Genomic DNA, 23,686 nt, shown 5'->3' on the forward strand with positions numbered 1-23,686 from the left:
CCTCCCCGCAGCGCCCCCCGGCGGACCCAAGAGGGAGCGCGGGGGCGCGCACGAGCGGCGCACGCCCGCTCTCGCGATTGGCCGCGCCGCGTGACGTCACGGGCCGGCCCCGGCGGCCGCCGGGAGCGGGCGCCCGCGCGTGCGCAGTCGCAGGGCGCTGAGGGGCGGGGGGAGGTGGCCGGCCGCTTCTCTCGCGTCCGCCATTTTGTTGCTGTGGCTCTCGGGAGCGGGGTTGGGCACGGCGGCCCCGGCGGCGCGGCGCTCCCGGGGGTTCTGGGGCTTGGCGCGGCCGCGGAGCTCGGTGCGGAGCGGCGGGGACGCGGGGCCGGCGCGCGCCGGGCCAGGACTGACCGGAGGCTCCGCGAGCGGCCCTCGCCGCGCTCGGCTGGGCCCGCGCCCGGAGCCGGCTCGGCCCGTGAGGCGGCCCCGAAGCAGGCCGGCGGCCCGGAGGATGTTGCGGGCCCGCGGCCGCGAGGAAGACGCGGGCGCGGCCCTGTAGGCGCGCGGTGAGCCGCAGGCCCGCTCGGCCCGCAGCCGCCCCGGGCGGAGCGTCTCCAGCGCAGGCGAGAGCAGCCAGCCGCGGCCCGCCCGGCCCCAGCGCCCGGCCCGCCATGTCCTCCGCCAGGTTCGACTCCTCGGACCGCTCGGCCTGGTACATGGGGCCCGTGTCTCGCCAGGAGGCGCAGACCCGGCTCCAGGGCCAGCGCCACGGCGTGTTCCTCGTCCGCGACTCCTCCACCTGCCCCGGGGACTACGTGCTGTCCGTGTCCGAGAACTCGCGCGTGTCCCACTACATCATCAACTCGCTGCCCAACCGCCGCTTCAAGATCGGGGACCAGGAGTTCGACCACCTGCCGGCCCTGCTGGAGTTCTACAAGATCCACTACCTGGACACCACCACGCTCATCGAGCCGGCGCCCAGGTGCGCGGGGGCGCGGGCGGCGGGCCGGGAGCTCTGCGCGCGGTGTCGCGGCCTTGGGTCGCCGTGGATGAGGCCGGTGCGTCTGACCCGGCAGGTTGAGCTGCGGGTGCCCAGTTAGAAGAGGGACGCTTTTTGCCTTTCGTCACGTCCTCGGTGTAAATTACCTGCAGAAGCAGGGTTCTGTTACCGGTCTTGAAGCCGGTTTTGGACCACGGATTGAGAATCTGAAGCTAGTCTTGGGCTCCCCGCCCCGCGGGTCCCTCCCTGCCCCCCCCCCCCCCGAGTTTGCACACCTTTCAAGGTCTCTGAACTCCACCGTTGGATCTCCTGGACTGCAGCCTTTGGAAACTCGAGAGATGAAAATGCCTTCGCAGTTAGAAACAAAATACCTTTAACTGTGAAATATCAGGGCCATATATTGATACCCTGGTGCCAGGGTTGAAATAAGCCAGGTGTCTGTTTTATAATACATTAACTGAAAATAGTGTAAAAGAGGTCGGCTTGAACGAGGAATTTCTTTCTTTTTTTTTAAATAGTTTTCCCCCAAGCTGGGCCCTTAATGAACTGGAAATCCATTTGGTTAAATTCCAAGGTGGAATGAGTCTAGACTAAGAGGAAATTTTGAATGACACTCAAGATTCTACCCTAGTTGAATTTCAGATGTACTTTTTGTATTGAGTTGAATGACTTAGTATCTATTTTAAAATAACCCAGGTTGACACTGAGCATTAAGCATCCCTTTTTCATTTGCTTATTTGCCTTAATATTTTGCTCGAGGCTTCTTTTGTGTAAATTATGCAAAACTTGAGCTAAAGAGGTGGCCTAGGATTTTAAAAATAAAAGGTATTTGTTTTTTTAAGTGTCTGCTTAAAAAGGACAGGGTGCTAATACACATTTTTTTCAGGGTGAGATGTTTCTGACTTTAGAGATTTGCTGACCAGATAGTAGTCTCAGCTCTGAACATTAGAAGCTGTCATACTAAAGGAGTACGCCCTGGATGCTTCTGTGGACTAGAGGTAGAGAGGAAATAAAGCCCTCATGCTGTAATGACTAGGAGATTAACTGCTGAACTAAATGGACTTTAAAAGCTGGGAGAAAGGGATTGTAAATCAGATACTGTATAACAAAGACCCAGACACCACGAATCTGATTGGCGAAGCCTCCAGGTCCCCGAAGAGCCTGGTAGCTAGAGTCAGCTTTCAGCACGACGTGATTCCAGTGTAAGAGGCCGGAGGGGCTCTCAGCACCCGCAGCATCGAGACTTCAAATGCATTCGCCTCTCCCAGCGCTCCTCTCAGGCACTGGCTGAGCCTCGCCGCGCCGGGCACCTCAGTGCAGCTGTGAGGGAGCGACTCGAGCCCCTTCTTGGTGGAGAGAAAGGGGTGCGGCCTTGGCTTCCCAGTACCCACAGACGCGACCCCCAGCTTCCCCTTCGTGCTCCTTCCCAGATGCTTGTCCTCACCCCCTCTCGCTGCTTCCGGGGAGCCCGCCCTACACACCCACTCACACCCCTGGACCTTTGCTCGGGCCCCACCCGCCCCTCACCTGGGCAGCGCCTCCCTGCCGTTCGAGGCCTTTCCCTGACACTGCCCCCGCCTCGGGTCGGCTTTGCTTGTTTCTCCTCCCCTGTGCCCTCTGCCCTGGGCGTCCTGCTGCCGTTGAGTTTTTCCTTTTCCCTGGTGTCTCCGAGGGCTGTCACTGCGCCGGTTGAATTAGATCCTGGCAGGATTTACCTTGTTACACTGAATCTGGGTTGCCTCTCCCTGAGCCAGAAATCCACGGATTTGGGTGATGTATTTATTACTCACCTAGTATAGAAGACAAGGCTGGGCCAGCTTTGGCCAAATGCAGAAATCAGGCCATGTGCTTTCACGCCCCAGGCAGGGTGGATGAAGTGGTTAGGCTCTTTAGGCCTCAGAGCTGAGCTCCTGAAGCCAGAGCTGCTTGCGCTTTGGCTGGTAGTTCTTTTTTGGGGTCCATTTTGCTCAGTCAAAAGTGACAACTTTATGGCTTTCTCAGAATTTAAGAATTGATCTTCTCTTTTTTTATTGGGGGAATAACTTTTTTATGTTTTGGCTGTGCGGCATGTGGGAACCTAATTCCCTGACCAGGGATCAAACCCGAGCCCCTGGCAGTGGAAGCTTGGAGCCTTAACCACTGGACCACAGGGAAGTCCCCCCAGACATCACAGGAGAGTTACATCCCAGTGATGCGTACTGGGAAAGAGGGACGACAGACCCGCTTTCTTCATCACGGACCTTGGATGGCAGTGAGACAGGCTGGGAAGGAGAAATTTAAATAGAGTACAGCGTTCGTGGGTGTTGTGGAGAGAGTCCACGCAGGCCGAGGGTCTGGTAGGAGGGGCTGACCTGAGGCCGTAGGGTCAGAGCAAGGGGGAGACCGAAAGGGCAGCCCGGGTGGGGCCGGCAGTGTCAGGGGCAGTGTCAGGGGCGTGGCTCTGCAGAGGCAGCTCACATTGGATGGTCAGAGGAAGGAAGCGGGGTGCCAGGGAAGGAGTTTGCAGTCAGGAAGTGACCTGGGCCGTTACCGCAATCCAGGTCACGATGATGACGGCTGATGAGTTGTCCGTCCGTCCGTGTGTCCATCTGTTGTAGAGACGTGACGTAGACTGACTGACACAGACTGAGGGACAGCTGTGGTTTGGAGATAAGTTGCTGCTGGGAGGGGGTAACGGGGAAGAGAAAGGAAGAGACAGGGTGACTTGGTGTATTTGTAGCTGTCTGTCCTCTGGATTATCTTGTACTTTTGTCTTTTGAGTTGTACTATTCGTTTCTGTCTTGGATCTTACGTTTAAACACAAAAGGTGTGTCAGTGGCTTTTGACTTTTCAATGACAGATTTTAAAGGGTTCTTTTTCCACACAGGGTGCAACTTTCACATTAAAAACTGTGATAAACAGAATCTTCTCACCTCTGTCTTCCTTGAGTGTAAACGTTTCTAAGACCCTGTTATATTCAGTGTCAGGTAAGCGCTGCTGGGCTTTTGTCTGTTTTAATAGAGGCTGTTTCCAGTTTAACAGCAGAGGTTCAGGCTTCTGACTGGATTCAGTTTAGACACAAAGTACATTTTCCCACGGTTTAGAAAATTGAAAGTGTGCTTTGCATAGGTCGCTTCACTTATAAAATTTTCCAATTGTAGCTTATGTAGCTATATGATGACTGGGAGGAAAACCATGAGAAGCAAAGATGGAAAAAACTGAGGCAACTGACTCACAGAGGAACCTCCCCCACTCCCCACCCCACCCCCTTTTTTTTAACTCAATAGATATTGCTCACAGCACGCTCTGGTAGTACAGATCTGACATTGACTCAGCACTCCCCGTCAGGCTCTTCAGAGCTTCCTGGTTGCTGACTTTAAAGACCAGGTCCTCTGATACAGTCAGCAGCTGTGAGGGCAGAAAGGATGCCCAGCCTCACCTGAGCGCCTGCCCGGAGGGGACACTCAGGCCTGCCTGGCAGAGGCCACGCCTTCTCCCACTGCCGCAAGCTGGGTGTTTAAGGGAGCATTTGGACTTTTGTAATTAGGAGGAGCAGGTAGGAGAGGAGCATTAACTGATTTCAACTAACATAGAATTCAGCACTATGGATAACCTTTGAGTTTCTCCTTACCGGTAGCTTAAATCCCCTAAGTTCAGTTTAGATGGGAACAGAACCATCGTGACGCCGGATGGAACCTCAGCCAGGCCGGAATTCTGTCCCCTCGGCGCCTAGAGTGCTGACAGCCGTCTGACCTGTGATCTTTCTCTCGTTTGAGACTCAGATTCAGAGAACGTTTTATCTAAGAATGATTCTCTTGATCTGAACAGTTGGACTGGATTATTTCTGAGGTTCACTCAGGCAAAAGCGTTTTCCTTCGGATAAGTAAAAGGGGGCAGTGCTTTGTTGGTGGGAATTAAGATTATCCTAGAGTCAGAGCCGAGGTCCTGACCAGCGAGGTGGGGCCGCTAGTCTGGGATGATGGCCGTGCTGAGGCAAAAGGGCCCGGCGGCAAGCTGGGTGGCGCACGGGGCTTCCTTGTCTGGAACAGATTCACCGGGGCCTGGGGGAGAGGCTTCTCTCTGTCTGTGGCATCGTAGTTCTAGCAGGAATTTCAGTGTGTTGAGGCCTACACCGTCCCAGAGCCCAGCACTGGACTCCAGTCTCGTCATAGAAGTAAACTGTGGCCTTGCTGACAGGCTCGGCTCCCTGAGAGTGCCGTGGATGGCCAGCCGGGGGTCAGGCAGGGCTGGAGGAGAAGGTGCTCTGTGGAGTGGCCATCGAAGGGTGAGGGCTGGTGTGAGAGGTGCAAGGGCTGCTGTGGCTGCTGCGAATGAGGCACCGCAGGCTTGAAGGAAGGATGCTCAGTTGCGACAGGCCTCCGGCACTTGGTACCTGCCTTCAGCAGTGGGAGCGCTCCAGAGGCTTTAAGGAGAGAGTTGTCGTGGTCAGCTTTTACTTTTGGAGCCTGCTCCGGGGTGGGTCAAGGTGGGGAGAGTCTGGAGTGTGGCATGAATTAAGGGCTGTCACGGGAGAAGGGACCGTGAGAAGCTGGACTGAGGTCTCCTGTGGGGAATCCAGGAGGAAGCCGCTGGGGCCCCCTGATCTGGGCAGTTTCCTGGAGGTGAGGCAAGAGGTGTGGCCTCAGGCTGATTGGACGGCGCCTCAGGTGAGCGATGAAAGGCAGGGCTAGGGGAGGGATGCGGGTTTGCAGCAGGGAGCCAGGCAGGGCTCGGCTTCTGGGGGCTTGTTAGGGCTAAATAGCCAGATTTGGGTCTGAGCCCAGGTGGAAGCGGCAGGACCCGCAGAGGAGCTGTGGGCGCAGAGTGAGAGCCCGGGGTGCGGGAGCGGGTGCGGAGGCCTGCCCAGGCCCTCTGACTGGACAGCCGTATCGCCGGCCTTCCTGGGGTGGGCTCTTGTACCATTGTCCTGCTTTCCGCCTTTTTGCTGTGAGCTCTTGGATACAGCCGCAGGAGTGAGTCTTCCATATCTGTCACCCTGGGGCCTTCGAAAATCTGTCCGGCCAGTTGATTGCTTTGCTGTGTTAGACACTGTTAAAGCTGAAGATGCTTGACCTATGGTTTATGCGTGCAGGCGGCCGGCCCGCGGGCTTTTGAGGCGCGTCCTCTGGCTTTTGCAGGGAGCGCGCTCTGCGCCTGGGACCATGTGTGTGCTGGGTGCCGCTTACAGCCCTGGTCACGGGACGGATGCGGGAGGACGGGGCACAGGGGCTGGCTCCGCTGCTGTGTCCTGCTTCTCTGGGCAGCGGGTCTGTGGTGGTTGCTGTGTCTGAGCCCGCACTGCCCTGCGTCATCTCTGCGGGGGGCTGGGGTGAAAACGTGAGTTGGAGAGAATGGGGTGGAGGGGCGAGTTGGTGTCGGGGTGTGGCTGGGAGCTTGGTCTCCTGTCAGGTGTGGCGATGTCTGCACACGCACTGAGCTAGAAGAAGCCGCCGCGTCGCGCCGGAGAAGCTGTGAGCAGTGCCCCCTCCTCAGGGAAGGGCCTGCTGGTCAGCTTTGTGGGCCCTGAAGCCGTCACGCACCCCCCCCCCCCCCGCTCGGACCGGCTGTGGGCCGTGGGCCTGCACGCTGTGGTTTGCGGAGCCCTCTGCCAGACTCTGCTGGATTTTCTGTAGTGGAGCTAAGAACCTTGGTGTGCTTGTTTAAGGGTTCTGTGGAAAGCTCTGGCAAGTCCACAGGAAGCTGGTGGACCACGGGGCGCCGGCCCTTTGCAGCAGTGCAGGGAGGGCCTGGCTGGCTGTGGGCAGCCCGCAGGGGGCGCCTCTGGACCCTTGGTGTCCAGCCTCTTTCTGGTTGAGAACCAGCACCTTCGTAAGCCCATCTTCCACGAGGTCTTTCGCGCTCAGCCATGTCTGACTCTCTGCAACCCCATAGACTGCAGCCCGCCAGGCTTCTCTGCCCGTGGCATTCTTCAGGCAAGAATACTGGAGTGGGCTGCCATTTCCTTCTCCAGGGGATCTTCCTGACCCAGGAATCCAACACACATCTGATGCATCTCCTGCGACGCAGACGGGCTCTTTACCGTTGCGCCACCTGGGGAGCTAGTGTTTGGCTTTTTGTGCAGCACCGCTTGGTTGTCCCCTGACCCTTAGCGAAACTTGACCCCATCAGCTTGTTGTGACACATGGATGCCGTGTGCACTCCTTTGCCTTCCAGTCTGCCAGGATGACGTCTGCAGTCTTGGGAGCAGGAGCTTGGTTTCAATTCATCGTCTGTCCCCTGAGCTCTTAGTAGAACCTGCAGGTCCCTGGGTAGATGGACGTCGTTAGTGTTAACCTCGCTGAAGCTGCTCTGGCGTCCTCAGGCCCTGTGCTGTGGGACTCCCTGCTTCTCACTTTGAACAGTGTAGACAGTAAAAACCCTCAGCGGGTCTGCTGTGCAGCTGAGTGCTCTTGGTAGTCTCTGAGGTTTGGGGAAATTTTTCACAGAACCTCTGTGGCCCTTGAGACAGGAGCAGGAGTGTACGTCGGGGGGTTGGGAGTGAGGAGCTAGCCGGGGCTCGGGCCGGTCAGGAGCTGCTGTGGGCTTGTCACAGCGTTCATGCGGCCTGCAGGCCTCCTGGCCGGAGTGAGGGCTCTGGGGCCACGTGCCGAGCGCACTCCCCTGGGACGCTGTGAGGAAGCCTCAGACCACGCCGACAGCCGTGGGCGTCAGCGCTTTCTCACCGAGGCCACTCCTGCTGCTTTCTCGGATACGTTGGTGCTAAGCAGTTTCCCTCAGTTGTCAGGGTCTTCAAGTAATGAGGCCTTGGAGGTGTTGCATCAGGCTGCTCGCCACCGAGGTGTCCTGACTGCTGTGCAGCACGTCATTGACATCAGAAAGATCTGCGTTTTGCCAAATGACTGTGCTTTGGAGGGTGGTGTGGCAGAGTGTCCTGAGGCCTGTGAGAATGTTGGTGTGTTTAATGCGGGGACCGCAGCTTTACCAGGAACACAGTCCAGGGAGATGACGTGCAGGAGTATGTGATGGCGTCGTAGACGGTGACAGGCAGGGCCGTCCAGGCACGGGGGGCTCGCTCGCAGCAGGCTCCCAAGGGCAGGCGCGTGGAGGGGCCACGCTGCAGGAAAACCGCCCCAGCAGGCGCGGGCGGGGGGCAACCAGACACCTTAGGGCAGGGGCTGGAGACTTTTTCTCTTTTGTTTTCCGTTTTTTTTTTTTTTTTTTTTGCTATTGTAACATGTTGACGCTTTTTTTTTTTTAAGGAGACCTTTCTATAAACTAGAATGGTTCGGTGTAGGAGGCCATGTTGTGATGTTCTGTGAAACAGCTGTTCAGGTCATTGACTGGGGAGAAGGGGAAGGCCGCCCCCTCCGGGGACACACGGCTGCAGTCGGTGGGTCAGCAGCATGTCCTGCCTTAGCCTCGCCTCGCCCCGCTCCGAGACGGCATGCACAGCCTCACCCCCAGGAGGCGGGGACGCTCACTCGGGGAAGTTACTCAAGTAGCTTGGGCTTCAGAAAAGCTAAGAGCGGGGAATTGCTCACGGCAAAATTGTTTTTCCACAAACATCACGTATTTGCAACTTTCCAGACGCTCTTTAGGTGGAGGGAGACCTCCACGGTATTCCTGAGGAAGGGGCGTTCCAGGAGGGGGCGGAAGGAGGGGGTTGCTTTTCTGACTCACCCCAGGGGCTTCCCGCCTGCGGGGGCTGGCTCCCGGGAGCCCTGAGCAGGCCAGGGCCGTGGTGCTCAGCGCAGGGCACGCGCCTCTGAGCTTGTCTGAAAACGTGGGGCTCAGATGGTGATTCCCATACGAGATGCAGTGTGGTGGTTTTTCTTTTTTTTTCCTTTTTTCGTAACGCAAGTGCACACTCCCTTGCCAGTTTTTGTATTTTGAGGGCCCTGAGGGGTCTGTCATCTGGGTGCCTGGGGAAGTGTGCAGGACGCCAGCCCCAGGTGAGGGCCAGGAGGAAGAGCGTGTGGTGGTCGTGACGGGCCTCAGGAAGGCGCAGCTGAACTTAGTGGGGATTGTAAAAAGGCCAGGCGTCTGCGTGTGTAAACGAGAGGGGCCGGTGAGACGCGAGCAGAGGCGCCGAGGTCAGGATAGTCGGGAACTCCTGCTGAGCTCGACTCGAGAAAGTCAGTCAGGCACGGGGCCTTCTTGGTGACGACGCGGAGAGGGAGGCAAGTCGTTCCTCACTCAAAAAGCTTGGCAGATGCTGGTACCGAGTGAGTCTCCACCCAGAGTGTTTTTTTCTCTCCTTGCAGGTACCCCAGCCCGCCGGTGGGCTCCGTGTCCGCACCCAGCCTGCCCGCCGCGGAGGAGACCCTGGAGTACGTGCGGACTCTGTACGACTTCCCTGGGAATGACGCCGAGGACCTGCCCTTCAAGAAGGGTGAGATCCTGGTGATCGTCGAGAAGCCGGAGGAGCAGTGGTGGAGCGCCCGGAACAAGGACGGCCGGGTGGGGATGATCCCCGTGCCCTACGTGGAGAAGCTCGTGCGGGCCTCGGCCCAGGGCAAGCCTGGGAACAGGAATTCCAGCAGCTACGGGGTCCCCGAGCCCGCCCACGCATACGCACAGCCGCAGACCACGGCGCCCCCGCCGGCCGCCGGCGCCCCCGGGGCCGCGGTCAGCCCCCTGCCGTCCACACAGAACGGACCTGTCTTTGCGAAAGCAATTCAGAAACGCGTGCCCTGTGCTTACGACAAGACGGCCCTGGCCTTAGAGGTAAAGGCTGCCCGGCTGGGTCTTTGGGGCTTTGACACTTGGGTTTTCTGGGGTTTGGCCATGGCCCTCGGGGATGTTAGCTCCCCAACCGGGGATCGAACCCAGGCCCTCAGCAATGACAGCGCGGAGTCCAGACCGCCAGGAAATTTTCCTCAGGTTTTGTCTGTAATCTTGTTTCTGTAAGGCCAGGACTGCTCATTTAAGGTTAAACTGACGGGGATGAGAGCTGGGTGGTCGTGAAGACCACCGTGAGGATCCCACGCGGCCCCGTGTCCTTTGCCATCCCCGCTTCCCCCACGGTAGCTGCCTTGCTCTGTGCTGCTTCCAGGGCCTCAGGTGTGGTCTCAGAACAGTTGGTTTTCTTTGCAGTAAGGAAGTGAAGTCGCTCAGTCGTGTCTGACTCTCTCTGACCCTGTGGACTGTAGCCTGTCAGGCTCCTCTGCCCATGGGATTTTCCAGGCAAGAGTACCGGAGTGGGTTGCCATTTCCTTCTCCAGGCAGTAAGGGAAGACAGTGGTTAAGAAAGACCCATGCCCTAGAGATGAAATCAACACACAGCTGGACACACAGCCTCACGCTCCTAACATTGTGAGCAGTTGAGAACCAGGAATACAGGTGGGGCTCCTCTTGAGCTGGGCAGGGGAAGGACGTTTCAGCGCCTCAGGCTTCACTCACTTGAGATTTTGTAAATTATAACAGCGAGAAAGAGAACTTTAGTGTTTCAATCACCGAGTCATGTCCCTCTAACTAACTGTGAGTTGCCTTGTAAGAGGACAAAGGCTCTTGCAAGGCGTAGTGTATGACTGTGGCTTGTCAGGATACAAAGAGGTGTGTGTTGGGGGGATAAACTGCAGAAGATAGGAGTTTGGTGAGACGTTGGTGCGCCCAGGGAACCCTGTGTGAACACAGACGCCATGGCGGCCTGCGGACAGAGGGTCTGGAAGGGAGTTTGTTGCTCCCCGAGCACGGATCGAACCTGTGCCTAAGGTGAGGCAGGCCCTGCAGACCCTTGTCCTAGAATTGGGGTTTGGTGCCTGGGCTCCTCGCGCCTTCGTTTGCTGGTAACTCGTGAGCCGCTGCAGCGCGAGGGTCATCATATGGTCGCGTGCACGTGTGGAGGCCCTGAGACACGGCTCCTGCGGAACCGTGCGCTCACCCCGAGGCCACCGTGGGGCAGGCGCCCTCCGGCTTCCTCGCAGCCCGCTGCAGGTTCGCTGGGAGCCCTGGTTTTCCTGCCTTTTCTCACTGGTTATCTTCAGATGTTTTGGACCAAGAGTTACCCAGTGAACTTCACCTGGAGGCTTGATTCGGAGCCCGAGGTGACTTCTCTGTCTCATGCTCGTCCGAAGGGAAGAGCCCCGCGGCAGGGGAGCCCCGGGCCCTGTGACGCTTCCCGGGAGGGGCCGACAGGAGGCAGGGAGCCCCCCACTGTCTGGGCCGGGCCAACAGGCTGCTGGCTTCTGTGAGGGTTCAGGCTCTGGGAGCACCCCCACAGCCCCCACGGGAGCCGGGAGCTAGGCTCAGGGTTGTGCTGTGTAGCGGGCCGTCAGCACACAGGGGTGAGCGGGAGTCCGGGCTCCCAGTCAGAATGTCAGGCCCCTAAAGGAAGTCAGGAGCTGCGTTCTTACTTGAGCCAGCGCTTAAAGCCACACTCCCTTGAGGACGCCTGCCTGTTGACCGCTGACTGGAAGGTGTGCGGTGTAGAAACCCCATCCCCTCTGTTTGTTGGAGTGTGCAGTGGGGTGGGGGATTGTAGGGGGTGCCGCTCGCAGCTGGGGGAGTGGATGTGTAGGCGGGCCCTGGGGAGACCAGGGTAGGGAGAAGGAAGCTCGTTGTGAGACCACCTGTGTTTGCAGCCACGACGCCGCTCCTCCAGCCTCGGGCCCCTGGTGACGCGCCCACCCGGTCGGCCGCCTTCGCTGATCCACCCAGAGGGCATCGTGGACCAGGAAGGGGCCTCCGCCAGATCCCGCTGCACAGTGGGGTCTGCTCTGTGTGTTTACAGGGGCCCTGGGCCGGGCCGTAAAGAAGCGTTTTGTGAGTTACCTTATCTTCTAAAACTGGTGCCTGTCCTGAGCCCTCTTGGGACACGTACAATCAGGCCACCAGGAAAAGTGGTAAAATTAAACTAGAAGGGAGACAAGTAGGACAGGACCAGGAAAAGTGGTAAAATTAAACTAGAAGGGGGACAAGTAGGACAGCACGTGCCGCAGTGGAGGCGGCGCTGTTCGCTCTGAGCCGCTGTGGCGGAGGGCGCTGCGGGCGAGCTTTACTGCCCGAGGTAGTTCACGTTTTTTCTATGAAACTTGACTTTTGAGAGAACATTCATGCCCGTAAAGCACTGTCTTAAGAGAGAGCTTTGATCAGACACTTGGTTCTGTTGCTCCTTGGGATTCAGTCTGAAGAGGGACCTCCCATGCCTGGCGGAGCAGGGCTGGAGGGGCTTCAGGGCAGCAGGGTTGGCCTTTCCGAAGAGGGATCCTTGGCGGAAGAGAGTGTTTGGAACAAGGGCCCCGGGGCCGCTACAAGCTCACCTGCAGCCGAGCTGTGTCCTCTGGCCCAGCACCTGCCCTCGGGGTGGTCTCGGACACGCTTCTTACACCTCTAAGCCAGAACAGTACACGGTGGTTCCTTACTCATCCGGTCACACGTCCAAGCTCTGAGGGGTGCCTTGTGGTGTAGGTCCTGCCACCAAGGAGCTTGCCCCTGTTGGAAGCTTGGAGGCAGGAGCCAGCTGTGGGTGAGTGAGCTGATGGTATGGAGTTGGTCCAGGAGATGGAGGGAGCAGCTGGGAAGGTGGGGGGTGTGGTCTGGGACGACTTCCTACAGGAGGTGACCCTCGAACTGAGTCTTGAAGCTGACTGGGTGAAGCGGGACGAGGCGCTCCTGGCAGAGCAGGGGCGCGCGGGAACAGGGCACACCTGTGTGGCTGCAGCCGGGGGCGGTGCTGGGCCAGAGGCCGGCGCTTGGACGCGGTGCTCCTGTGTCACGGGCCAGGGGGCGGGACGGGACGGAGAGGCCTGCCGCCGGGCCGCTTACCTTCCTACTGATCGATTTTAAGTACTTGGGGCGGACGCGCGAGTCTCCGTGTAAAGATACCAGTCTCACATACTCGTATTCCAGCCTTCCTGACCTGAAACTAAAGGGAAGAAGAGCTGTGCTTGGCTCGGGCGCACTCAGCGTGTCTGGGGTCTGAATGGGCCTCGGAGTGGTGGCGGGAGGGGTAGGGGCTGCGCTCCGCGGGGGCCCCTGGACGGAGCGGGGCCTCGGCGCTGATGGGCCCCCAGGAGGGCTTGGCGCGTGCCCGTCTGCCTGGGGCTGCGGTCCCCATGGCGGCCCTTGGCCTCGCCGTGGACTCCTCCGGACCTCCATCCATCAGCAGGGGCTCACTGGGTGCTCGGGGCACAGGGGCCGGTCCTCGAGGAGCCTGGGACAGTCTGGCGGCACCGGCTCTGCCTGTGTGGACGGTCCGGAGGTACCCACCTGGGAGAGTAGCTCACTCTGTTGCTGCCTCGCCAGGGGTGCGGGCCTCGGTATGTCCCCTCCAGCTGTCCCTCTTGAGGGTTCTGGTCTCAAGTCGCGGTGACGACGTGCGGCTTCGTGTTAACTGCAGGTGTCACAGACGTGTGACCCACAGCCGCCTCTGCGCCCCTCCTGATGAGGCCCCGTCTCTAGGGAAGGACAGTGAGCTTGGTCTGGTGCAACTTGTCCCTGACTGAGCCCATGCAGCCTTCCAGAACCATCTCCCCCTAAATCCTCATAAACCCTCTGTTTGCTACCCGTGTCCAGGTGTGGTCTCAAGCTCACTGTGTATGTTTTATAGAATTCGCCATCGTCCCTGTTGGAGCAGAAACCAAGAGAGTTGACGCTTGGTCAGGATGCCAGCGTCCCGCGATGGGATTCTCTGCGGCAGGTGGCCCACACGGGCCTGTCAGCCCGTGGCCGCCCGTCCTTGTCGGCAAGAGGACACCCTTCGTCAGGCGCTCTCCGCGAGCTCACTGGCGTGCCCAGGATGCCCGCTCCCGCCCCCTCGGGTCCTCTCCGGTTGCCATGTTGGCATCTCTCGGGTTGTCTGTCCCCCATTTGAAAACCCCTCGACGCTGGACTGCATCTGGTCTCAGAACCTTCTGAGTTGGCCTTTCTGTCTCTGAGGCCCGTGGTGCCCCTTCCTTTGCCGATGGCCTAGGATCCCCAGGTTTCCGCTTCCTCCGATTGCTTTTGCTCCATTGGTCAGAATTGCGCTCATGTCAGCAGTTTCTTGGTGGCTGCCTCTGTCACCGGGTGGGACCTGTCCACAGGGCGAGTCTGGGTTTCCCCCGCGTGGGCGGTGCTTCTGCGCTCCGGGACCACTGCGCCTCCCTGGGCCGCTCCTGTGTGCCCAGTGACACGGGTCTGCAGTGGGAGCCAGCCCGGCGGGGTGCCCCCGGGTGCCGCCTGCACCCTCACTGCCGTTGTTGAGTCGTGGTCCTTCCCAGCGTCCGGCTTTAGGAACCCGTCCCTGAGGTAGCTGTCTCTTCTGGCATACCATTTTCTCACTGGGCTGCGAGTCGGGGAACATTGTTCCTCTTCATTCATATGTAAATTGGGTGAGAGGACCGTGAAATTGGGGCCCTGCTGCGGTTCAGACAGACTGGTCATCACGCTGGCCTCGGTCTTCCGTATGTGGCCGTAGCTGTTGTGCAGGGAGGTGCGCCAGCCAGGGGCTTCACGGGGCACGTATGGTAATGCTCGCAGCTGCAGTGCTTCGTGCACTCGAGCTTGGTCTCGTGGTGGGCACGGGGCGGAGCCAGGGCTCAGCCCGCGGCGTTTCTCTCAGCAGCTTTATTGAGGTAGGACTCACACGTGGCACAGTTTACGCACGGAACGTGCACAGCCCGGTGGGCTTGGCATGTTACATCGCTCATCTTTTCCTGAATGGCAAAGCTGCCCTGGAGAAGGAGATGGCAGCCCACTCCCATATTCTTGCCTGGAAAAACCCCACCGACAGAGGAGTCTGGTGGGCTACCCAGACGTCTGTGGGGGTCACGAGAGTCGGCACGACTGAACACACACACGCTGTGCGTGACGAGCTGCCGGGGTTCAGCACGCGCTTCGGCAGCATTAACCGTGCAGTGCCGAGCAGCCCTCACCACCGTCTGTTCCCGACACCTTTCATCGCCCTGGACAGAAACTCGGTGACCGTTAGGCAGGAACGCCCCGCGTGTCCTTTGCCCCAGCAGCCTCTGGCCCACCTTCTGTTCTGTGAATCTGCCAGTCCTGGGTGCCTCGTGCCGTGGGACATCTGTGTGCGTCTGGCTCGTCTCACCGAGGCCTGTGTTGCAGTGAGTGTCTTCACTCTGCTTGTGGCCCAGCAGCAGCCTCTGTGCAGGTGGGGCCCGCTTTGTGTGCCGTTCACTAGGTCGCGGCCTTGAGCGTCGGCCCTGCCTCCTTTTGCTGAGGACAGCGTGATGAACGTGTCCATGCAGGGTTTTGTGTGTGAATACCTGTTTCCAGTTCTCCAGTGAAAGTCGTTCAGTCATGTCCAACTCTGCGACCCCGTGGACTGTAGCCCTCCAGGCTCCTCTGTCCATGGGATTCTCCAGGCAAGAATACTGGGTTGGGTTGCTATTCCCTCTTCCAGGGGATCTTCCCGACCCAGGGATCAAACCTGGGTGTTTGGCATTGCAGGCGGATTCTTTACCATCTGAGCCAGCAGGGAAGGCCTGGCAGTTCTCCAGGGTATCTGCCAAACAGGAATTGCTGGGTTGCTCTGTTCACCTTCTGAGATCAGCCAAACTGTTTCCCACAGCGGCCGCACCAGCCTACAGTCCCACAAGCAGTTGGCCGGGGTTACAGTCCGCAGCCTCAGCAGCACCTGCCGCTTGCCTTCTTTTTAGAGTTACCACAGCCGCCCTGAGGGCTGTGAGGTGGCAGCTCGTGGCTGTGACTTCTCTGGTTTCAGTCACTTGAAGGGTCTTTTCCTCTGCCTCTTGGCCATTTTTGTATCTTGTCTGGGAAAATGAAGGTCAGGACCTTTGCTCATTTTCAGGTCGCCTTGTTTGCTTGTTGGGTTTTAGGAGCTCTTCATACATTCAGAGAGCGTGCAGTTAGGGTCTCTGTGCAGCGCGCTTTTCCTCGTCTGAGACGCCTGGTGTTGGTTTAAACACGATTGCTGCATTTTGAGCCCTGGGTGTGCAGTAACGCAGATGACTGTTTCAGAGGCGTCCTCCCTTCTGTGCATCCACCTCAGAAAACACGCCGCCTTTCTCAGGGCCCAGCACCTGCCCACCTGGGGCCCTGTGCTCGGGCGCCGTGGTGCGGGGGCTCCTTACCCCACCTGGCAGCTCTGGGCCCTTGGTCACTTGAGGCCAGCAGCCAGCTGGCTCGCACAGTAGCTTTAGCAGGAGGTGCCTTTTCCCAAATGAAATAATACAAGGTTGTTTCATAAAAAGCTGGGAACTACCGGAATGAAGAAGGCAGTCGAGGGGGGTGCCTGTTACAGGGGCAGAAAACGTTGGAAACGCCACGAGCAATAGATGGAGCCTCGTGCGCACCCCACCACCAGCTCGTTTCGGCGTGTCCTTGGGACGAGTGGTGAGTGCTGTGTTTCGCCCTTGGCCCTGTTCTTTCGGGGCCTTCCGTCAGACACGGGGCAGATGGAGGGACCCGGTGAGCAGCCAGCCAAGCAGGAACACCCCCACCTGCCTCAGACAGCTTCGTAAACAGCATCCCCGCGCCTCCTTGGAGCCTGGAGGCCTGTGGCTGACGTTGGGGGGGGGGGGGCCCACCAGCACAGCTGCCCCCTAGCGGCAGAGCAGCCCCGTGGCCTCTGACCTCTGGCCGAGGGGCTTCCTGCTGGCGGCCGCGCCCTCCCCTGGAGCGGGCTGCCAGAGGGCTTTGGCTTTCCTCGTACGCTTCCTGTGTGGGCTGAGCTGTGCTGAGAGCCGGGTGGTGGCTGTCCCCTGGGGGCGGCAGCCAGTCCGGGCAGGGGCCACGTCAGAGCACATCCTGGGGCCGTGCACGCTCACAGTCCCCGTCGTAGCGCCCGGGAGACGAGCGAGTCCTGGGAACCGAGTCGGTCCCTTCAGCGGCACCATCTGTGGGAGTGGTTTTCGGAGGAAGTACTGACTCTGTCCCCCTTCTCCCCGGCAGGTGGGTGACATCGTGAAGGTCACGAGGATGAACATCAACGGCCAGTGGGAGGGCGAGGTGAACGGGCGCAAAGGGCTCTTCCCCTTCACGCACGTCAAGATCATCGACCCCCAGAACCCGGACGAGAGCGAGTGACCGCTGCCGCCCCGCACCTGCTGTTCGTCCTGCCCGTCTGTCTCCTCCCGCTGGGGAAGCCCCCTCTGGCCGGGCCCCGCGCTGCCCGCCTCGGCTTTGCAGCGGCGGCCCCGCCCGGGCGTGCTTGGGGCTGCCCGCATTGTATCATAGTCGTGTTGTCACAGAGTAGCTGATCGTAGAGTCGTTGGATCATAAACTGGAAACACTGGTGGAGGCGCATGGGGGCGAGAAGGTGCCCCCTGGCCCGGACGCGCGGCGGCGGGGCTGTGCCCGGGGACAAGCGGAGCGCAGACTCTTCAGGAGAGGGCCGCTGCCCTGCACTCTCCACGTCTGGCTTTTGGTTTTTCTTTCTTTCCCCCCGTTTGGTTTTGGAAGGCTTCGTTAATTAGGCCTGTTTGTTCTGAAGAGGTGTTTAAGTAGCAGGTTAGGTTCCGTGATGAGATCAGGGATGAGTCGCTGTCACCATGGGAGCAGGCGGGACGGAGCCCTGAGGCAGCGGTCGTCCTGTCTGGAGTTGACCGAGCAGCCCCCCAGTGGTCCTGCGTTTCCCCGCTGTGCACACAGCCTCCCGGACGACATGGCCAAAGGCGTCAGAGCTGGGGGCTCACCCTGTCTGTCAGCAGAGGAGGAGTGGCCTTTCCGTGAAGGCACCCCTGGGAAGTACGGGCCCCGGTTTTCTCAGCAGTTGAATTCACTCCGGAGTCTTGCCCGCTCACCGACCCCGGCTCTGCCTGGCCTTACGCTCGCCCAGCTGCCTGAGGGCGCGGGTGCCGATGCCGACTGCCCCCCAGCACGACCGCGTGCGGGCCCCGGGCCCGGGAGGTGAACCAGCGCCCACCCTGCGCTCGGTGTCCCCGTCGGATGCTCGAGGTCTGTTCACACGATCCCACAGCACACGGCCAGCTGGGTGGAACCTCCACGCAGGCCCTGTGCCCGTCCTGTGGGCCCCGGTGAAGACAGGCCTCTGCTAGAATGTGCCCCGCAGCCCCAGCTGGGGTCGCAGCCTAAGTCCTGTCCCCCCAGTCTTCTGTGCCTGGGGCGCGACCCCGGGCTCAGGGGTCATGAGGGTGGGAGCAGTTTCTCTGCGGTCGGAACCAGCAGGCCCCCGCTCTTGGGCTCTGTCTCAGCTCTGCAGTCAGGGGTGGCTGTCGCTGCCTGGTCTCGCGTGCTCACGTGGCCCTGTCCCTCTGTGGCTTCCTGAGAGGCTGTGCTGGGCTCCTCTTCATCCCTGGGCACCGTGGTCACCTCCGCTCCAGGCTGCCCATCGCCGCCGCCTCCTGTTGTGAGTCCAGCCGCTGCTCACCTGTGGCCAGTGGCGTGGCCGTGCCAGGACCTCTGCCTGGGGCTGGCGTGTGCTGCGTCCTTACCCCGGTGCCCGTCTCCGTGGCTGCCCTGAGATTCGGAGCCCAGAGTGGACTGAGCCTTGAGCTCTGCGCTCTGGACGTGTGCCAAAGCAGAGCCTGTGACTCCGAACCTTGTCAGCTTTTAAATCAGGGAAATGTCTCTCTACACTCAGTATACGGGAAACGGCTGCCCGCCTCGCCCTGGGCCCGGGTCCTGGGGGTCTGAGAAGACTGTACCGGGAAGAGACCAGAGGAGTCCTCAGAGGCGCCGGCCCCCAGGGCCTGCTCTGCGTGGCCACTTGCTCTGCCCTGCGTGTGCCCCTCAGCAGCTCAGCTGGACGAGGCCCTGGCAGTGTGGCCCTGAGCTCACCCTGGGGCGGGCTCTCCATGACCCCTGCCCGCCTGCTCCGCCCGGAGACGCAGCCCAGGAGGGGGCCCCGCGCTCATGAGGGCGTGAACATCTCACTTGGAAAAGGGATGCTGCCGAGCCAGGGGTTTATAATTTAATCCTTTAATGTTGTGTTCATTAACCTCTTAAAACGAGTGAGTCCTGAGTGCTCTTACACAGAGCCCGAGACACCCCCAAGCTCCCCCGGCCTCCAGCGCTGGGGTGCAGGCCCACATCCCTGGGGCTGGGCGCGCCCGCGGCTGAGGGGCGTCCCCCGAGCCAGGCCTGGTCTCTGCAGGAGGAGTGGTGGCCTTGGCTCTCTACGGCCTTCACGTGTGTTTTAAAGTGACAGCCACACAACACAAACTCTTCAACCTGTAACTTAAAGATCATAAACTTCAGGCAATAATATTTTCTGTGTAAGCTTTTAAAATTATTTTTGGGGATCATAGCTTGTTTTATTTTGTGCTATAAAATTAACAGTATTAAATGACTTATATTCTTAGAACACACGGAGTGTCTTTTCTTACCAGATCAGTGCCTTTTTATTTTTGCACTCCGTTTTGCGTTGCTGGCCCCAGCCTCGGCCCCGTGTCTCCGTGGCCTGTCTGTACATTGTCTCAATAAACGTGCGCCGCCGGTGGTGGCCGTGGCTCTGTGTGCGTGTCTGCTCAGCGCTGCCTGGAGGCGCGCCTGCCCCAGCGGCGACAGCCGTGCAGCAGTGGCCGCCTGCTGCTTGCGCTCGGCACCCAGCCCTGCAGCCCCGGACCCGGTGGGGGGAGACGGGGGCAGCAGTCCAGGCCTGGCACCCCCAGGGACCCTGGGCTGAGAGCGTCAGAGCAGGTCTGACGTTCAACCTGGCCTCGGAGCGTCCCAGGGCAGGGCAGGGCAGGGACCCGGCTGCCTTTCTTGACTCCCGCGCCTCCCTGTCTGGCCTCCAGCTGGGGTGGGGGGGCCCGCCTCCTGATGGCCCTGCAGCCTGCAGCCTGTGCCATCCCTGCCCCTACTTGTGTGTCAAGAAGGTCTCCAGAAGCGGGGGTACCTGGCCATCTCACGCTCTGCCTCAAGGACCGCGGCTCTGGTCCCGGAAGGCGGCAGGTCTTGGAGATGCCTGTGAAGAGTCCTTGAAGCGTGAGAGGCCACAAACTCGGCAGCGCAGGGCTGGGTTTCCCCGTGGCGGGAGCCCTTGGCAAATGGAGCCACCTCCCCGCAGGGTGGGCAGGTGTCAGGGCCTGGGTCCTGGCACCCCACGGCGGCTCTAAATCCTGGCCCCGCTTGAGGCTCCCCAGCAGGAGGGTGAGGCCTATGTCCAAATGGGGGCTGCAGAGATCGGGGGCATCCTCATCCACGCCTGTTGCCCTGGGGACACTCGGACCAGCGCCCCAGGCTCCCAGGCTCGGAGCTCAAAGCAGCCTGTGCCCCTGACTCCTGGCGCAGAAACAGCAGGAGACCCACTGTTGAAGCTCAGGTCCAAAAGAGGGGTGGGCACCCAGAGCTCCCAGCGCCCGAGGCCAGGGTGTGAGGGGGTGCTCTGCCCAGGAGGAGCTGGCGGAGCTGGGCTTTGGCATTGAGGTCAGCAGGGGGGCCCCCGCCCCGGTGACTGCACACGCCATCTCCCTGTTGCCTGTTTATTACGGATCTCTCTGGAGTTTCACAATATACAGGCAAACTTTTCCCATGTTTTCCCTACAGAGAGACAGCGTGGGTCACTGACTTCTATCAGACGTTGTGCGTCGAGCGCACCTCTCTCCTGTCGCTGTGTCGCGGCCCACGAGGTGGGCGTGCTGGCACTGGGGTGGCCACTGCCACGGGTGGACATGCAGGGCCTTTCCAGCCTCCAGCTGTCAGACAGTGAAGGGGGTTGCTCTGAGCAGAGTATAAGGATTGCCTCAATTTACACCTTCTCCAGCAATCTGTGCGAAAATACATTTTACAGATCTTCTGTAGACACTGGGCTTATCGTTGAACAATAAATATACATTCAGAAAACTAAGATCATGGCATCTGGTCCCATCACTTCATGGCAAATAGATGGGGAAACAGTGACAGTTTATTTTGGGGGCTCCAAACCACTGCAGATGGTGACTGCAGCCATGAAATTAAAAGACGGTTGCTCCTTGGAAGAAAAGTTATGACCAGCCTAGACAGCACGGTAAAAAGCAGAGACATTACTTTGCCAACAGAGGTCCGTCTAGTCAAGGCTATGGTTTTTCCTGTGGTCATGTATGGATATGAGAGTTGGACTGTGAAGAAAGCTGAGCACCAAAGGATTGATGCTTTTGAACTGTGGTGTTGGAGAAGACTCTTGAGAGTCCCTTGGACTGCAAGGAGATCCAACCAGTCCATCCTAAAAGAAATCAGCCCTGAATATTCATTGGAAGGACTGATGCTGAAGCTGAAACTCCAGTACTTTGGCCACCTGATAGGAGGACCTGACTCATTTGAAAAGACCATGATGCTGGGAAAGATTAAAGGCGGGAGGAGAAGGGGACGACAGAGGATGAGATGGTTGGATGGCATCACCGACTCGATGGACGTGAGTTTGAGTAGGCTCCAGGAGTCGGTGATGGACAGGGAGGCCTGGCGTGCTGCAGTCCATGGGGTCAAAAAGAGTCAGACACGACTGCCGAGGTCCAGCCCTGGCTGATCCAGGGAGTTCGAAGGGGAGACGGCATCGGCGATTAATTTAAATATTCATCAAAGATATAAAGAGTAATAGAATGAGGATAGCTCAGCAGGAAAATTCAGTGGAGAAAAGAGGCTGAGTAGCTTGGTTTACGTGGAAAATCAATATAACCTGTGACACCAGGTTAGCTCTGACCACGGAGGCCGCAGGCGCCCTCTCGAATAGCGGAAGGTGCCCCACCTTAGACACCTTCTCGAGTGGGTCTTAGAAGCCCAGGCAAATAAATGGTCGCAGAGGATATCCATGCTCCAGATGGAAACTTCAGCCGGAATGTGAAAAGAATGACATGGGGAGACCAAGCTTCGGTGAGCAAGGCCCGTAGCTTTATCTTCAACAGGGGCTTTTATACCCTAAGTTACACATAGAGGATAATAGGGGATGTGAAATCATACAAAGTCAGCAGTCTCTGATCCTTATCAAAAACCAGGGTTTCTTTCCTGCAAATTTATCGTATACAAATGGTTTAGGTGATTTACATCATCTTCTGGCCAGAAGGCCTACTAACATTTTAGGACTCTTGACAAAGGTTTGTCAACCGTAAGACTTATTTTCTCTAAGAGTAATTATTTTAAGGTTTGGCGCCATCCTCCGAAGGTGTTAGATAAAGTTGCATTCCTATAGGGCAGATGTGTAATGGGTTTACAACAAAGGAAAGAATTTAGTACCTTAAGGGTCTAAAGTTACTAACACCAAGGCCACTACTTATTTTTTCTACATACCAACTATATTAATTAGTACACATTCAAGGATACAATACAGGGGATGTGGAAACTTGGCAGCAAGCATTGGCTCATCAATGAAATCTTTTACTAGTTTTATTCTGACAGTTTAACTCTCTGAGAGGCTCTAAGCTATTTGAATATCTTAAGCTTCCCGTGCCTCTCGAGACTGGGAGACTGTAAACAATCGTATGCATAGCTGTAGGAGTCCGGGTAAACTTGTCAGGCGAATTAGAGAGCTATCTGAGGGGTTTAGATTTAAACACTCCTAATGCCCAGGAACTTTATTAATTGGAGCTGTAAGTTAACTCTTTGTCAGAGAGAGTGAGATGGTGGTGGGGGACAGCCCCCAGTAAAGTCAGAGGTGAGAGCACAAAGCAATAAAGTAGGCAGACCCTGGTTTTTGGGGGGTAGATGCTCGAGAATATCCAGGGGGACTCCTGAGGCTCGGTCCTGTCTTTGCGTATGCTGAGCCTCCTTCCTCATGACCTTTGCCATGAATGGAGTGCCTCTCACCGGCTCCCGGCACACGACCGAGCGACTGAACTGAACTGAAGCAGCTTGTACTAGTCCATCTGAATGTCTGAGATGTGGAGGTTGTTGCAAGTGTTCTTGTTTTGTTTGTTGGAGGGTTTTTTTTTCCTCTTTTGAAATTTTAATTTACAAATAGAAAACATCTTTGAAGACAAAAAATGAAAAAACAAAATTCCACGGGGACTGGAATCAGAACTGGTCACCACGGAGCCTGGAGACAGGACAGGCATGACACACCAGCAAGTCGGGGGGCGCCGAGGCTGGGGTGGGAGCCGGTCCCAGCAGGGTGGGGGAGCCCCAAGGATCCTGGGGGCTCTGGGACACGCGCTGTGTGGGCCGACCGGCGATGCGGGCAGGGAGGCCGTTCTGCAGTGACCCCAGAAAGCCAGGGGCTCAGAGTGAGCCCGGGGCTGCGGGGTGGACTCAGCCCAGGTCCCCCAGCCTCTGCCTCCGTAAGAATAAGAAGCCGGGGGCGCCAGGCCTGCCCGCACCTTGTCCCTCCCGCAGCCGGCTGCAGCTCAGATGTTGGCTGTGCTGTAACGGCCCCCTCCCCACATTCCCTGGGGGCCAGGACGGCACATGGACATCTCCCCATCTGGAAATCCACCCCAGGCCCGGGGAAGAACCCAAGGCCCAGGGAGGGCATCGCGGGCCTCTGGTCGGCCTCCAGGGGGCGCCGTGCCCTCACTTCACGGCGGGCTTGGCGAAGCCAGGTGAGGACTGGGACAGGCCCCTCGTGGCTCCCCCTCACCCGCGGCTCGCTGCGGACTCTGAGCTGTCTGCTGGGCGGCCCCCCCTCGCTGCTGGGGCCTCGTCGGGTGCCACCCAGGCCGCCGGGACGGATCTCCTCTCGGCGCAAGGTGAGGGCCTCGGGCGGCTTGAGGACCCCCACGTCCATGCACACCACCTCTAAGCCGGGGCCCTCGGGGAGGCCGCCCGCCTGCCTTCCGTCTCCGCTTTTGCTCCACAAGGATGCAGTCATCGCTGCCCGACATCAGGGTGATCCTCCCTCACCCCGTCCTGGGCCTCCTCACAGCCCCCAGCCCCACCCTGAGCACCGCCGTGTCCCAGGCTGCACCCGTCTGCTGTCCTGGAGGAGCCCGCTGGACAGCACTCCAAGGTACCCCCCGATTCCTGGGGACC

At 58.9% G+C, this 23,686-nt stretch overlaps 1 protein-coding gene across 1 annotated transcript; it reads left to right on the forward strand.

The window, feature by feature from the left end:
• Positions 1-159: 159 nt before the first annotated feature.
• CRKL (CRK like proto-oncogene, adaptor protein) lies at positions 160-19,256 on the forward strand. The gene is made up of 3 exons (XM_061385609.1): positions 160-922; positions 9,145-9,607; positions 16,739-19,256. The coding sequence occupies exons 1-3, from the start codon at positions 612-614 to the stop codon at positions 16,871-16,873; spliced, it is 909 nt and encodes a 302-aa protein (XP_061241593.1). The 5' UTR covers positions 160-611; the 3' UTR covers positions 16,874-19,256.
• Positions 19,257-23,686: the final 4,430 nt, after the last annotated feature.

This window comes from Bos javanicus, chromosome 17 (assembly GCF_032452875.1).
Source record: "Bos javanicus breed banteng chromosome 17, ARS-OSU_banteng_1.0, whole genome shotgun sequence".
Classification (NCBI taxonomy): Eukaryota; Metazoa; Chordata; class Mammalia; order Artiodactyla; family Bovidae; genus Bos; species Bos javanicus.

Excerpts from the sequence above, each read along its gene's own strand:
- CRKL (XM_061385609.1), top strand. The coding sequence starts at position 612 with ATGTCCTCCGCCAGGTTCGACTCCTCGGACCGCTCGGCCTGGTACATG. Across the intron at positions 923-9,144 it reads CTCATCGAGCCGGCGCCCAG|GTACCCCAGCCCGCCGGTGG; the intron begins GTGCGCGGGGGC and ends CTCTCCTTGCAG. Across the intron at positions 9,608-16,738 it reads AGACGGCCCTGGCCTTAGAG|GTGGGTGACATCGTGAAGGT; the intron begins GTAAAGGCTGCC and ends TCTCCCCGGCAG.